Source organism: Chiloscyllium punctatum, chromosome 40 (genome assembly GCF_047496795.1).
Source record: "Chiloscyllium punctatum isolate Juve2018m chromosome 40, sChiPun1.3, whole genome shotgun sequence".
NCBI lineage: Eukaryota > Metazoa > Chordata > Chondrichthyes > Orectolobiformes > Hemiscylliidae > Chiloscyllium > Chiloscyllium punctatum.
Window position 1 is genome coordinate 43381267 of NC_092778.1, and position 15601 is coordinate 43396867.

Consider the following 15601-nt stretch of genomic DNA (forward strand, 5'->3'; position numbering starts at 1 on the left):
TATCATTGCAACCAGTGGGTATTACACCTATTTAGTTTCCCTGTAAATACTGCTCTGCACTCTATAGTTTAGATTCCAATAGGGGATGTATTGTAAATGAAGAATCCCTTGCTTTCGTACTTAACCCCATCTCTGTAATTAATTTAATATTTGTAGATGAGCACTGGGCCAGGCTATCCTATTCTTTGTATGTTTTGTTTTTGCACTGGAGTCCAATAGTTTGCTTAAAGTTGATTTTTAACAGGGCATTCATGGTACAGTGGTAGTGTACCATCTCTGGGCCAGAATGTACAGTTCTACTTGTTCTGGAGATGTCATAAGGTGTCTGAAGAAGTTGATTAAAAAGTAATTACTTGACCTGCCTTTTTCCCTTGTTTAATTTTTGTTCTTCCACAGAAGATAAGTTGTAGATGTTATTTTTTTTTGTTTCCTTTCTTGTGTCTCCTATAAAACACACACGCTATAAATTTACACACGTCAGCTGTTCAAGTTATACTGGTATTTGTGGGCTTAATATCCTGTTGGCTTTCAATAAACTTCAAAATACATGACACCTGAATTTATTTCCTTTCAATTGTAAAAAAATACCCTTTAAATCCAGAGATGTTTATAGATGCTTACTGGATTCTGATGTCTTTTAACCACTCGTTTTAAGGTAGTGATTTTTGGCTGTAGTCTTGTGTTGAGGCCTATAGGGTTGGACTGTTCTTAGCTCAATATGGAGGAGCTGCAAAAAGTGTTAATGTAAAATATTTGTGATGCCTATTAAAGGCAAGATGTCCAAACCTTGAAGGCTAGCATTGTAGAACCGGAATCGCATAGCACATCATTCAACCTATTCAAGACCATAGCATTATCCAGCACTTGTCTTGTGTGATTTGTTTTGAGCCCATTGAAAGCACAGTTTTACATAAATGAGGTAGTGAGTTCCTTTGTTTCAAAAGAGCCGCCTGAAAGTTGCTTATTGCAACACTTCCTCCTTAGCATTGTTATTTATTGAGTGTAAGGAACTTCAGTTGAATAAAATAAATTTGCATTTTTGTGACCTTGGGCCCAAAATGCCTTATAGCCAAACAAGTATATATGAAGTAAAATCAAACCGCTCTGAAGAAGGGTTACTGAACCTGAAACCTTACTCTGCTTTCTGTCTATAGATGCTGCCAGACCTTAGTTTTTCCAGCAATTTGTTGTTTTTATTTCAGAGTTCCAGCATTGCAGTTATTTATTTTATTTAAGTATCTATGAAGTATAATCAAGTAAAATAGGAGCCATGGCACAGCATTACACAGCAGTTTCACTCACTTTTATGCTTGAGAACCTTGCAACATCTTTGCTTCTCTTTGCCTGCAGCAACAGACTGAATGGCAGCGTCATCTACGTCAGAGCTTGGAGGTAGTGGCCAAAGTGATGGAGCTCCTTCCTTCTCATGCATTTTCTACAATCGTAAGTCGCATTAATGTGGAATCTGTACAATGCATTATGCTGGACTGCATTCGGTGTAGAATGTCATGAGAAATGTAGCACTTGCTGTTTCTGCACTATTGTCAGTATCCAATGCTCCCAGGTCACAAACACAGCATAGTTTAGATCTGCCTCAACAAACCAATGATTCTCAAGTTTCTATTTTGATAGAGCATCCTGTATAGAAACCCAGTTTGTAATATTCCATACCAGAGGTTCTTTTGAACTGAGAATTTGACTGCTCAACGATGAATCGAATAGAATAGAATCCCTACAGTGTGGAAACGGGCCCTTTTGACCCAACAAGTCCACACCAACTCTCCGAAGAGCAATCCATCCCTACCACCCCACCCTTACCCTCCACATCCCTGAACACTGTACGATTTAGCATGGCCAATTCACCTAGCCTTGCACACCTGTCGGGGGAAACCAGAGCACCCGAAGGAAACCCACACACAGACTGGGAGAATGTGCAAACTCCACATAGTCACCTGAGACTAGAATCAAACCTGGGTCCCTGTAGCTGTGAGGGCAGCAGTCTAACTACTGAGCCATTGTCCTGTTTTGAATTGAGACTGTCCTGGGCTTCACTCAACCTAGGCTATGTAATAAGTGTTTGGTGTATTCTGACATTTCTTGGGAGCCTTCTGTTTCAGTGTGGGCTAGAATGAAGTTTCAGAGCTTCAGGGCCATTGTCTATGTATTGCAACCAATCTCTGCAAAAATGCAAAGAACTTCCCATACTTGCAGTAAATGTTTGGTGTGGTTGATCATCCTTTTAAGAGCTACTTTAATCTTCTGTTTTCTGTTCCTAGTTTCCCATCTTGCAGGATAACCTTGAAGTGTACTTGGGACTACAACAATTTGTCGTAACCTCAGGGCAAGGTAAGGGATTATGTTCCTGTTAACAGCTGACAATGTGTAACATTGTTCTATATTATGTGCTATGATGTGAATGGGTGTTGTGGATATATTTAGGTGTTTGGCTTTAGAATAGAATTTGGTAGTAGCCGACTTGCTTTAAATTGAGCTAAATCTGCTAAATTAGTACATGTTGCAAACTCAAAAGGTTAAATGTGAACATGTTCGAAGACAGATATCTAATCACCCGAGTTATTGGTGATGACAGTATGTCACAATGTAACTCTGAGGCAGGCTACTCCATTGTTATAAAAAGCAGCGGTTTTTCTGCCTTTTTGCTTCTGAGGCACCTTCTATGCTGCATATTTTTTAAAAATCCACCACCTGTAACACATGTTTGCTTTTAAAATAAAGGTTGAGTAATTGGTTTTATTATTTTTATTCTGATTCTTGTTCTGTTTTTTGTTGAGCAACATTTCTCCATTCTTATGTCAACTTTCAACCTTAAGGTCATAGATTCCCTCAGAATTAAAACATCTTTTTGAGCCTTGGGGTTACTGATCTCATTGGCAGTAGTGTTTTATAATTGCTACAGGACTTTTACACTTGGTTTCATCATTCCTAAGCAAACTCCCCTTCACCTTTTTAACTGAAGCATGAGGGACCATAAGAGACAGGAGCAGACATCAGCCCATAGAGTCTGCTCCACCCTTCAATCATGGCTGATAGGTTTCTCAAACCCATTCTCCCATTTTCTCCCTGTAACCCCCCCCCCCCCGATCCACTTGGTACTCAAGAACCAATCTATCCCTGTCTTAAATATACTCAATGACCAGGCCTCCACAGCCTTCTGTGGCAATTAATTCCATAGATTCACCACTCTGGCTGAAGATGTTTTCCCCTTATCTCTGTTCTGAAAGGTCTTCCCTTTACTCTGAGGCTGTGCCCTCCGATCCTAGTCTCTCCTACCAATGGAAACTTCTTCCTAACTTCAACTCTATCCAGGCCATTCACTATTCTGTATATTTCAATTCGATTCCCACCCCCTCATCCTACTAAACTCCATCAAATATTGACTGAGTCCTCAAACATTCCTCACGTTATGCTTTTCAGTCCTGGGACTATTCTTTCTAATCTCCTCTGATCACGCTGCAGGGCCAGCACCTCCTTCCTGAGATGTGAGACTCCAGAACTGCACGTAAAGCTCTGTCAGACCACATTTGGAGTATTAAAGCCTTAAGTATATCCCTGCTTTTATATTCAAATCCTCTCAAAATAAATGCCATCATTGCATTTGCCTTCCTAACTACTGATGAAGGGCTTTTGCCCGAAACGTCGATTTCGCTGCTCGTTGGATGCTGCCTGAACTGCTGTGCTCTTCCAGCACCACTAATTCAGTATTTGGTTTCCAGCATCTGCAGTTATTGTTTTTACCTTCCTAACTACTGACTCAACCTGCAAGTTTACCTTGAGAGAATCTGGGCCAGAACTTCCAAGTCTCCTTGCACTTGAGACTTCTGAATTTTCTCCCCATTTAGAGAATAGTCCGTGCCCCTCTTCCTACTAAAGCGCATGACCTCACACTTTCCCATGTTGTACTCTATCTGCCACTTCTTTGCCCACTCTCCTAGCCTGTCCAAATCCTTCTGCAGCCTTCCCACTTCATCAATACTACTTGTCCCTCTACCTATCTTTGTGTCATCTGCAAAGAAAGGAGGGACAAGTCTGCACGTCACTGGGGTTTGGTTGTATGATAGTTTCCATCCAATTGAACTTATGAAGCATTGACATCTACAATTGCATTAATGGCCTTTTAATTGTCCCTATTTACTCAATCTAGATCCTTCATTTTATACACCATATTCTTGGGGTGTTAAGATTCATACACAAATCTGATATATTATTTATTTGAGACTTTAACCAATAAAGCAGCAGGACACATTTTAGTGCAGTGACTCAAGAAACTTTATTTGTTATAAATAATACCTATTAAAGCAGGGCATCAACTTTACAGTCCTCTACCTCTGCCTTAAAAAATATTTAATGATACTGCATCTGTTGCCTTTTAAGGAAGGGAATTATAAAGGCACTTCTCCCTTTTGAGTGGCAAAATATTTCTTCATCTGTCATAAATGAGTGAACCCTTTTAAAATATCCCTATTTCAAGATTCTTCCACAAAATGAAGCATCCTTTCCATATAGGAAGGGTTTGGAGGGAAATGAGCCAGGTGCTGGCAGGTGGGACTTGATTGGTTTGGGATATCTGGTCGGTATTCAAGAGTTAAGAGCCAGCAATGACTTAATTGAAATACAAGATCCTGTGGGACTTAGTCATAGAGATGTACAGCATGGAAACAACCTGTCCATGCTGACCAGATATCCCATCCCAACCCAATCTAGTCTCACCTGCCAGCACCTGGCCCATATGCCTCCAAACCCTTCCTATTCATATACCCATCCAGATGCCTTTTAAATGTTGCAACTGTACTAGCCTCCACCATTTCCTCTGGCAGCCCAATCCACACACTCGCCACCCTCTGCACAGTTTAGCTAAAGTTGCAGCTCGTGGAATTGAAGGCAAATTATTGATCTGGTTAGGAAATTGGTTGAGCAGCAAGAAATGGTTAGTAAGTATGTAATTGGCAGGATGTGACTAGTGGTCTTCTACAAACGTCTGAGGTAGGCCCCCAACTATTGACAGTATTTTTAACCGACTTTTGTAGTAGAAAAGTACGCAACAAAGAAGGGTGATTTTATAAGTAGTATAGATAGCTTTAATATTGCAAAAATTAAATAACTGGGCAAGTCTAACTAATTTCATTAGCAAAGGCAGGCTGTGTGAAATTGGGTTGCAGATCAGCCTTGCTATCACTGAATGGCAGAGCAGATTTGTATCGTTAAACTGCCTTCCTAGTTTGTACTACTATAAATGTTTAAAATGTGACAGGTACACTTAGGGTGTTATTACATGCTGATGAATTGTGATCCTCAGTTCACAGATTGAACATTACAGCAGAGAATGACTGTCGACGTTTGCATTGTTCCTTACGTGACCTCAGCTCGTTGCTTCAGACTAGTGGTCGCCTAGCTGAGTATTTTATTGGGGATGTGTTTGCAGCAAGGTTTAATGATGCACTCAGAGTTGTGGAAAGGTAAAGCCCTATCTTTTTTAACTCATTTAATTTTTTTAATCTAACTCACTCACTAATTTGGTGACAATGTAGCTGATAGGAGAGGGGTTATCCTTCACCTTCAGTAACTAAATATGCTATGCACAGTGAGTGTATCTCCTGCTGAACAGTGCGAATTCAGTTCGTTGTCAGATATTTGTTTACTTTTATTCAAGAAATCTGTGTTCTTTGTTTTATTCTATTCTGCACTTACTGACCACTTTAATAACAACTGTCTTTGTGTTCGGTTTGCATCTCCCTTCTGCCGCATCGCAATAGCTACATTTATTTTAATGTAGCTTATATTGAGGCTGGTTCAATTTTTGTAACTTGTCTTTGATTTTTAGATGAGATTCCTTAAAATATGGAAACAGGCCATTTGGCCCAACAAGGGTCTGCGGGATTGTTGGTTACAGTCCCATGCCAATTTGTAGTTCATTTTTGTTGTTGAATTATGTGAAGTTTATTCTTTGCATATAGCTTACTATAGATAAAAGTACAGTATACGTAAATGTCTGAATGTGCCTAGAGCTATCCCCGTACTGAGGGGGGGGGAAGGTCATTTGGTCCCTTGAGCTTATTCTGCTGTTGAGATAATTAATTCTTAATTCCTTGCAACCTCTTTAGATACATAACCAATTCTACTTTATCTAGCAAAAAAATCTGCCAGTCTACTAATTTAAAATCATTATTTGAACTGGTGTCTTTTTATAGGGAAGAATTTCATGTTTCTACAGCCCTTTCTGTAAAGAATTGTTCCCTAACTTCAGATTACTTGCTCATTTTAATAATCACTGACTCTTCTGGATTTCTTCTAGCAGAACAATTAATTGTTTACTCTATTTATTCCTTTCAAAATCCTAAAAGTCATGTTCAAATCTCCTTAAATTTGAATGTTCCAGGGAATACAAACCTAGACTGTATTTAAGAACTGTATGTTAGAAAGGATTCTGAGGGATAGGATTTATGACCATCTGGAAGAGTATGGCTTGATTAAATGCAGTCAGCATGGCTTTGTGAGGGGCAGGTCATGCCTCCAATCTTATTGAGTTCTTTGAGGATGTGACTAGACAGGTTGAGGGTCGAGCGGTGGATGTGATGTATATGGACTTCAGCAAGGTATTTGATAAGGTTCCCCATGGTAGGCTCGTTCAAAAGGTCAGGAGGAATGGGATACAGGGAAATTTAGCTGTCTGGAAACAGAATTGGCTGGTCGACAGAAGGCAGCGAGTGATAGTGGAAGAAAATATTCTGCCTGGAAGTCAGTGGTGAGTGGTGTTCCACAGGGCTCTGTTCTTGGGCCTCTACGCTTTGTAATTTTTATTAATGACTTGGATGAGGAGATTGAAGGATGGGTTAGCAAGTTTGCAGACGACACAGGTTGGAGGTGTTGTTGACAGTATAGAGGACTGTTGTAGGCTGCAGTGGGACATTGACAGGATGCAGAGATGGGCTGAGAGGTGGCAGATGGAGTTCAACCTGGATAAATGCAAAGTGATTTATTTTGGAAGGTGGAACTTGAAAGTTGAGTACAAGATTAAAGACCGGATTCTTGGCAATGTGGAGGAACAGCGGGATCTTGGTGTGCAGGTAAATGGATCCCTTAAAATGGCCACCCAAGTGGACAGGGTTGTTAAGAAAGCATATGGTGTTTTGGCTTTCATTAACAGGGGGATTGAGTTTAAGAGTCGTGAGATCTTGTTACAGCTCTATAAAACTTTGGTTAGAACGCACTTGGAATACTGCGTCCAGTTCTGGTCGCCCTATTATAGGAAAGATGTGGATGCTTTGGAGAGGGTTCAGAGGTGGTTTACCAGGATGCTGCCTGGAATGGAGGGCTTATCTTACGAAGAGAGGTTGACTGAGCTCAGACTTTTTTCATTGGACAAAAGGAAGAGAGGGGACCTAATTGAGGTGTACAAGATAATGAGGCATAGATAGAGTTGATAGCCAGAGGCTTTTTTTCCCCCAGGGCAAAAATTGTTAACACGAGGGGTCATAGCTTTAAGCTGTTTGGCAGAAAGTATAGAGGGGATGTCAGAGGCAGGTTCTTTACACAGAGTTGAGAGAGCATGGAATGCGTTGCCAGCAGCAGTTGTGGAAGCAAGGTCATTGGGGATATTTAAGAGACTGCTGGACATGCATATGGTCACAGAAATTTGAGGATTCGTACATTAGGTTTACCTTACATGAGGATCAATGGTTGGCACAACATGGTGGGCTGAAGGGCCTGTTCTGTGCTGTACTGTTCTATGTTCTAACTTATCTTGGAAATAGCTCAAACATTTGCACATGCACCTCATCCAATTTGGTATCATTCTTGAAAGAGTTGTGCACATGTTTTTCTGGTCACGGTCCTGCTGATTTGTTTTTTGATATGTTGCTCTGCCCTAGACTTGTTGAGGTGACGTTGTATGGATCCCAGATAAAGCTGTATGATATGGAAACAGCTGTGCCATCTGTGCTGAAGCCAGATCTGATTGATGTGTAAGTAATCCTGTGTACCAAATCTGAGATGTCAATTGATGTTGAAAACTGGGGTGAAATGTGGCCTGTTTGTTCAGCCGTGATGCATCAACAAAAAGAAGGAAATAAGCTGTCAAAGCTCTATCACCGTTCCTCCTACGCTTGTTGCTGGGAGTGTGCCTGATTTGGCTTTCACAGACCATTATTGTCATGTAGGCAATCTGATTGCTAAATAATGTGCAGAAAGATCCCACAAACAGTATGATGGTGACCAGTGGGTGGTTTTGGGTGATTCTAGCTGAGGGGGGCTGGTGAAGCACTCTATCTGCTGACCCATTGTGAACAAGTTCTTACTCTATCTGGTTTTGAAGCACAAGGTTGGTTTGGATGATATCTAAGCTGGTGAAGGACAAGCCAGGGAGCTATAGACCAGTGAGTCTGACGGTGGTGGGCAAGTTGTTGGAGGGAATCCTGAGAGACAGGATGTACATGTATTTGGAAAAGCAAGGACCAGTTGCAACAGGATCTTGATGGGCCAATGGGCTGAGAAGTGGCAGGTGGCGTTTAATTCCGATAAGTGTGAGGTGCTTCATTTTATACACTTAATGGTAAGGTCCAAGGGAGTGTTGCTGAACAAAGAGACCTTGGAGTGCAGGTTCATAGCTCCTTGAAAGTGGAATCGCAGGTAGATAGGATAGTGAAGGAGGTGTTTGGTATGCTTTCCTTTATTGGTCAGAGTATTAACTACAGAAGTTAGGAGGTCATGTTGCGGCTGTACAGGACATTGTTGGGCCACTGTTGGAATATTGCATGCAATTCTGGTCGTCTTCCTATCGGAAATATGTTGTGAAACTTAAAATGGTTCAAAAAAGATATACAAGGATGTTGCCAGGGTTGGAGGATTTGAACTATGGGGAGAGGCTGAACAGGCTGGGGCTGTTTTCCCTGGAGAGTCGGAGGCTGAGGGATAACCTTATAGAGGTTTACAAAATTGAGGGGCATGGATAGGGTAAATAACCAAGGTCTTTCCCCTGGGGTGGGGGGAGTCCTGAACTAGAAGGCATGGGTTTAGGGTGAGAGGGGAAAGATATGAGAGACCTCCGGGGCAACATTTTCACGCAGATGGTGGTACATTTATGGAATGGGCTGCCAGAAGTCGTCGTGGAGGATGGTACAATGGAAACATTTAAGAGGCATTTGGATGGGTATATGAATCGAAAGGGTTTGGAGGGATATGGGCTGGGTGCTGGCAAGTGGGACTGGATTGGGTTGGATCTAAGGGTCTGTTTCCGTGCTGTACATCTGACTCTGTGAATTAGTGGGTAACATTGGCTGATCTGAGAAACAGTATGACTCTGAATTGGTGATGTATCTCTGGCTCAGGCAGATTTCAGTCGGAGAGTCTCTGTTCGAATGCTTACAATGGAGAAGGGGAGGCATTTTGGCTTGTTATTTTCTCAGACTGTCTAAAGGAGATGGCCTTCAGGTTTGGGATTGTTGGATTTGTTTGCATAATGAGTTTGAAAATCTGGTCCCTGTCCAATTTCCATACACTTATTTTAATGTTTTGTGTTGACATCTGTTCAATCTTGTCTTTCAGTCATGCTCAGTCTCTGGCAGCATTGCAGGCTTATTCTCACTGGCTTGCTCAGTTTTACAGTGAAGTTCAACGGCAAAATCCTGAGCAGTTTGTCTCTCTCATTTCCACTGCCATGGAAGCTACAGCTCCCCTCATTAGCTCAAAGGTATGTTGACATCATCTTCTCTGGGAGGTTAAGTAATAGTTCAGAGACATTCCACTTGCTTTCATGGTTAAAGTTCTTACTCCGTTTGGATGCATGCAGCGAATTCTGGGGCTTCTGTGTGTCGTATGGAAGATCAGATCTTGAAACAACTAGCTGATATTCCAAGTCTTATTTGAACCTCAAGCTGGTCTGTAGCAAGTAATGATCTTGTATGGTGTTGTCACATGATAAACGGTTACTCTTATTAAACTTATGATATACCCTTATCATCCACTCATACAAAGTCAATGACTCTCAATATGCAATGGCTGGACTTTTGGAGGTGGAGCGAATATAGTCAGTAGGGGGAAAAAAAAAGCTCTGCATCACCAGTCCAGACTACAAAACTAGAATGAGCTGTTCACAATGCTTTTTTCCTAGCCATGTTAACACACTGTTTGCAAAATATGACCAGTCTTCACTGTTAGATTGATCTTAGGTCTTCCCTTTCCTTTTGTTTTAGAATTCTCTCCTACAGTGTCTGTCATTTTCTTGGTCTTTTGTTTGAGTGGGAGAGTGTAATTGGCAAAGACAGACAGATGTTGCAGCTGACTCCTGTACATTTCCCATTTACATTTCACTCATGATCTTTGTTAAGCTGCAGGCAGACCAGTCAAAAAGCTGTTAGTATCCGGACCTCAGCTGAAATCTCAACAGTTGGTGCCAATTTGCCTGGATTCTCATGCAAAAAAATTAACATTGGTTCTTATGCATTTCTAGATTTCACGTTCTTTTCACTCCCACACCCTGCACAGTTACAAGCAAGCTCTGTATACATTTTCCCTCTTGGTTTTCAAGTACTGTCTGTTATTTCCATTTCACTCCACAGTTCAAACTAACATGTCCCTTGCAGTACAGTACATTGCTTTCTTCATTTCTTAGCTGCATACTTTCAGTAATGGGGACACATTTGATTTTTGCCCAGGAGTGTGGGTGTGAAGTGATTGCTGGTATGTATGATTCATGCATCAAGTTATTGCAGGTCAGTATTTATAATGGCATTTAGTGCATATGTACCTAGTTTTACTACAAAGGCATAAGCCCTCCCAATTGCCTGACTTTGTACCAGTAAACTACTTGATTCAAACCTGGTATCTTTCCATAAGTGCATCATATTCCTCTTGTGAAGTTGTAATGCACGATGTATGATTTAGGACTTTAATATGACTAAGTTTTGATCTTCAATTTGATGAGTGGCAAATGAATTCTCTGTATGAAGGGGTTTAATGAATTACTTGTAAGTACAGGTGCACATCCTTTATCCGAAATGCTCGGGACCAGCTGGTTTTTGGAATTCAGAACTTTTCGAATTTCAGAGTAAGTGGCAGTTTGGTGAAATTTTTTAAAATCTTTCCAAATAACAGACTTACTGAGTAAAACGGGCCCTGAAACAAAATTGAGGCCTGTCAGTGCTGGGCCACTGCCCCATATGTCGCATCTGAATGACCGGTGTCGAGTGGGTGTGGACTTGGGTTAACAGTTTGCACGCTAAACAACCTTGTTAATGAGAAAAAACCCTTTTGGACATTGGAGCTTTTCGGATAGAGTTGTCTACTTGTATCTTATTATGGTGATGTCATTTGAAAAGCAGCCTGTGTTTTTGAGCCTAATTATTTTTGTTCACATTGGAAGAACCCTATGAGCAGAGATGAACAGTTGTGCATTTACGTTCGAGTTTGGAAGTTGGAGACACTTTTCTCTTGATTAGAGGAAACACCCATAGCTTGGAAAATAGCTTTTTTGTTTTCAGGTTTGGCGGCTCTGCAGGGCTTTTACCTGAAGCTGGATGCATTAAGCAATTGCACTTGAGAAAGGGAGAAGGTAGTTTAGTTCTAAAACAAAATTACACCCATGAAAGGAGTTTAGCTTGAGTTCCAGGCCAGAAGTCTCTGGTTAAAATTCAGGAGGGGCTATGTGAAACTATAAAAAAGTCAATGCTCCGTTTTGAGAAATCAAGGAAGAGGCTGTCAGATTTTTGCAATCAGGAATCAAGGCTACTGTGCCAGTCCCTCTGGTGGAGAAGGAATTTCTCTCTGGTGTTGTGACATGTTGGGATTAGTGAGATTGTGCTTTGGAATCTTATGTACAGTGGTCTGTACTCGCAGGGGTACAAGACCTACCGTGGAAGCCCGAAACTATGGATAGGAGTGAACTATTCATTTAAATGGGAAATTTACCTTCCCAGCAGCCCCCTGGTTCTGGAACGTTCCCTGTAGTATGTTCAGGCTGCAGTAAGCTATGGGTAACTGAAACCACAAAACAATTCTGCGGATGTGGCAGTTGGCCTGTGTATAATTTGGTTTATTCTATTTTGTCACATTTTTTGTGTAATTAACTCCCGCTTTATGGTTAAAAGCAGATCTGCAACACTTGGTTTTTAGTGAGGTGTTCTCACACTAAAACAAAAAAAAAACACTTTTTCAGTCAGATTTCAGAATCTGACTTGTCTAGTAATGAAGTCAGTTAGTATCCATGTCAATTCGTTACTTTGTATTTTTGTCCTACACAGTTCAGCATCTTCTATAAATTCTAACCTTGAGGTTGACATGTTAAAACTTGTGGGGTGATTGATTTGCAGCCTGTGTGTCATTAACAGAATTCTCCTTGCAGGTGCCAGAGAAATTGTTGCTCTCAGCATGCCATTTGTTGCTGTCACTAGCCACCACAGTGCGCCCTGTTTTTCTGGTTAGAATCCAAGCTGTACAGAAAATCTTTGACAGGATTTCAGATGGTTCTGCTCGACAGCTTCCTCAGGAGGTAAATTAAGAGTACATCAAACAGATCAAAATGAATTTCCAGATTGTAACACCTTAAAAGCACTCAAAATAGGCCATTGTGATACATTATCTATGAGAAATGTTCACAGCTGGGAGCACAACGATGTTTAGTGAAACCAGCAGAATAAACTTTTGCCTTGCTGAACATGTGATTCAGAAGTTCTCTCCTTAATAATTTGGTCTCTCCACTGCTAAGATAGTGTTTGCTATCTCAGATCTTGTATAACCTGACTGAACTGCTTAGAGCTAAATTCCAGAGCTCTAAAGAAAACTCAACCACCCATTCCACTTATTTGGCTATGCTATAAATTATGGTCATCTAATGCAGTTAATATGACAGTTATATGTGGATAAGAATCTTGAATGAGCATTTTAATGTGTTTCGGAGGCTTTTAAGGCTATTGATATGCCTCAGCTCTGCCAGTCTGATACCTGACTAGTCTACTTGCACGTGCACAAGTATTGTGCATCTAAAATCAGTTTGAATTTCTGAATTCCTTACACACCAAATCTTTATTGATAGGACTGTTAAACCTTTATTTAATGTTGTTGTTGGATTGAAAACCAAATATTGTTGATCCCACCTGAGAATAATGTATTATGAAGAGCTTTAGTATTCTGGGGAAATCTGCTACCTTTAGGTCTTAAAGTACTAGCCAGGTGATTGAGCAGCATTATGGTTAAATAATGCTGATGCATTTACCCCTGAGCAGTACAGTTAAGGGAGTAATAAATCAATATTGGGTAATGCTTCACACATCAGTGTGAGCAGTAGATACCTGGTTAGTAAAATGACAGTGACTGATCCTTGAAAAAGAGGGTTATCAGATATCTCTCTGAATAGATGAACAAAGATTGTGTTCTGAAACCGTGTCCCATCAAAGTCTAAATTCTGATCCTACTTCTATCTATGCTGCCAGACCTGTTAAGTTTCTCCACTCTTATTTAAGCACCTGCAATTTTGTTTTAGTATTTAAAATTAGCTGAACCCCACACAGGAAAATCTTCCTTGCAATATCATTGTTTCTGGGCAGGAAATTACAATGAGGTGCTGAAACTTTACTGTGTAAGTGAATTTGGGTGATCAGAAATAATTATGCCTGGATTGGTTGCTCTGATTGTGGGTTCCAGGTTGTGATATCAGAAGTTCATTAACTGAGCTAATGATCTGAAGACATGTCTCACCCAGTAGTGATTGGTTCGAAGTTGCTCTTTGCCTACCTAGACCTAAGGGGCATTTTTTAAAAAACTGCTTACGAACATTCTTGTTTCGAATTCTGCTCCTGTAATTCTGCTCCTTTTCAGCAGCCTTTTCAAAATCTGCTACTCTCAGCTTTGCACGTGACAGGTCTCTGTTCCCATGCCCTCTTCAAAATTAAAGTTCTTCTGGTGAAATTTGTAGTTAGAATACCAAAACTTTCATTTGGGGGATAGTGCCCCCCCCCCCCCCCCCCCCCCCCCCCCACCAAGCCTTGAGAGCTGTTTCATTAGCAGTTTTTGTTTAGTAAGTACGTGTTGAATATTGAACTGTATGTTGAACAGCTTTGACTAACTGGTGTTCTCTTGTTAGGGCAAAGTGCTAGTGTGCAGGGCCCTGTCCAACATGTTGCTCTTACCATGGCCAAACCTTCCTGAGAGTGAACAGCAGTGGGCAGTCCGTTCTACAAATCATGCCAACCTCATTTCAACCCTGACAAGAGAATATCGACGACTCAAAGAAAACACTGCATTGTCACAGGGCAAAATGGGTCTAGGAAATAGTAAGTACTTGCTGTGTTGTATGTTTTTAGTTGCTGCCTTGCATGTTTATTGCTGTGATTTAATAACAAGGTGAACAGCTCTGCTCTTCCACGCAGTGTGCACCTAACAATATCTGAATAACACAGGAATAAAACAATTGCATTTAGACTTGTTACTTTGGGAATGCCTGTTTCTCTTTTGTAAGAGACCTTTCACAAGATGCATCAACAAAGTGGAACTCCTTATTGTGCCAGTTCGGAAATATTCTGACCAATAAATGGGCAGCCTTGAGCTTGTTCATCATCTACTCGGAGCCTGCTATTAGTTGATTGTCACGAATCTACAGATGAATTTAAATGGTTTGATCTGCCTGACTTTCCAGTCTTGGATTGCTTATGTTATTGTTTGTTTTTTCCCTGTTTTTCTTTTAAGATACAGATTGTATTTCTCTATAAATAAACTTTTGCACTTGCTACTATCAATAGCAATACTGTGACACATATGTAAGTGAATTCCCTAATTCTTTAGTAGTCATTAGACAATGCACAGAGATGGCCTCTGTCCTCCTGACCTCCCTAACGACACATTCAAGACACACTCAGCTGCTTTGCTAAATTGAAGAAATAGTGACATTCCAGATGCATGCCTCTGAAGCACCAGTCTGCAATAAACATAAAGTTCTTCAGTCTATGCATAGTTTAAAAGGAGATGAAAGTTTTAAATGCCCTAGTCTCTGAAGTTCCAGAATACTACTATTCCACACACAATGTTTTGATTTTTCAAACTATTCACTTTTAGCAAAAGTGATTGTCCAGGAGACACTGAGCATCCTGAGGTACATCGTGGAGAACATCTCTGGGGAGGTAACGAAATCCCGTCAAATCTGCTACCAGTCCCTGCAGGAATCCGTGCAGGTCTCCCTGGCACTCTTCCCAGTCTTTATTCACCAACCTGGTAAGAAACTTGGTTTGCATTGTAGTTTGCTTTTGATCTCAGATGTGAGCAGTATCATTAACTGGTTTATAGTGGTCATTAAAGGTTGCATTCACCTTTCTAAGCTGTTTGACACACAGTGGTAGTTACCGATGTTGCCACCATGATCCCAATGTACAGATAAGTTCTTTCACTATCACCAATCCCCAGGCACGGCCTCCCATGGGGGAAATTTTAGAAAAATTCACAATGGAAACCAACTCTGCCTATCTGACACATCTCTCAAAGCCTAACTCCTCAATCAAAGCTATTTCTGTTTCACTGTAGCAGTTCTAATGGAGAGAAGTTTAGACCCCACAACACCAGGAAACATGATGTGCAAAGTTTGTTTCCTCACAGTTAAGATGCA

General features: G+C 40.9%; 1 protein-coding gene across 1 annotated transcript in view; it reads left to right on the forward strand.

Moving 5' to 3' along the window:
• Window positions 1-15601, forward strand: part of xpo6 (exportin 6) — a 131601-nt gene that overhangs the window by 86803 nt on the left and 29197 nt on the right. The window contains exons 11-18 of the mRNA XM_072559681.1: window positions 1351-1443; window positions 2277-2346; window positions 5315-5474; window positions 7887-7979; window positions 9559-9703; window positions 12353-12499; window positions 14090-14279; window positions 15058-15213. Of these exons, the coding sequence (XP_072415782.1) occupies window positions 1351-1443; window positions 2277-2346; window positions 5315-5474; window positions 7887-7979; window positions 9559-9703; window positions 12353-12499; window positions 14090-14279; window positions 15058-15213 (1054 nt within the window). The remainder of the gene's footprint in view (window positions 1-1350; window positions 1444-2276; window positions 2347-5314; window positions 5475-7886; window positions 7980-9558; window positions 9704-12352; window positions 12500-14089; window positions 14280-15057; window positions 15214-15601) is intronic.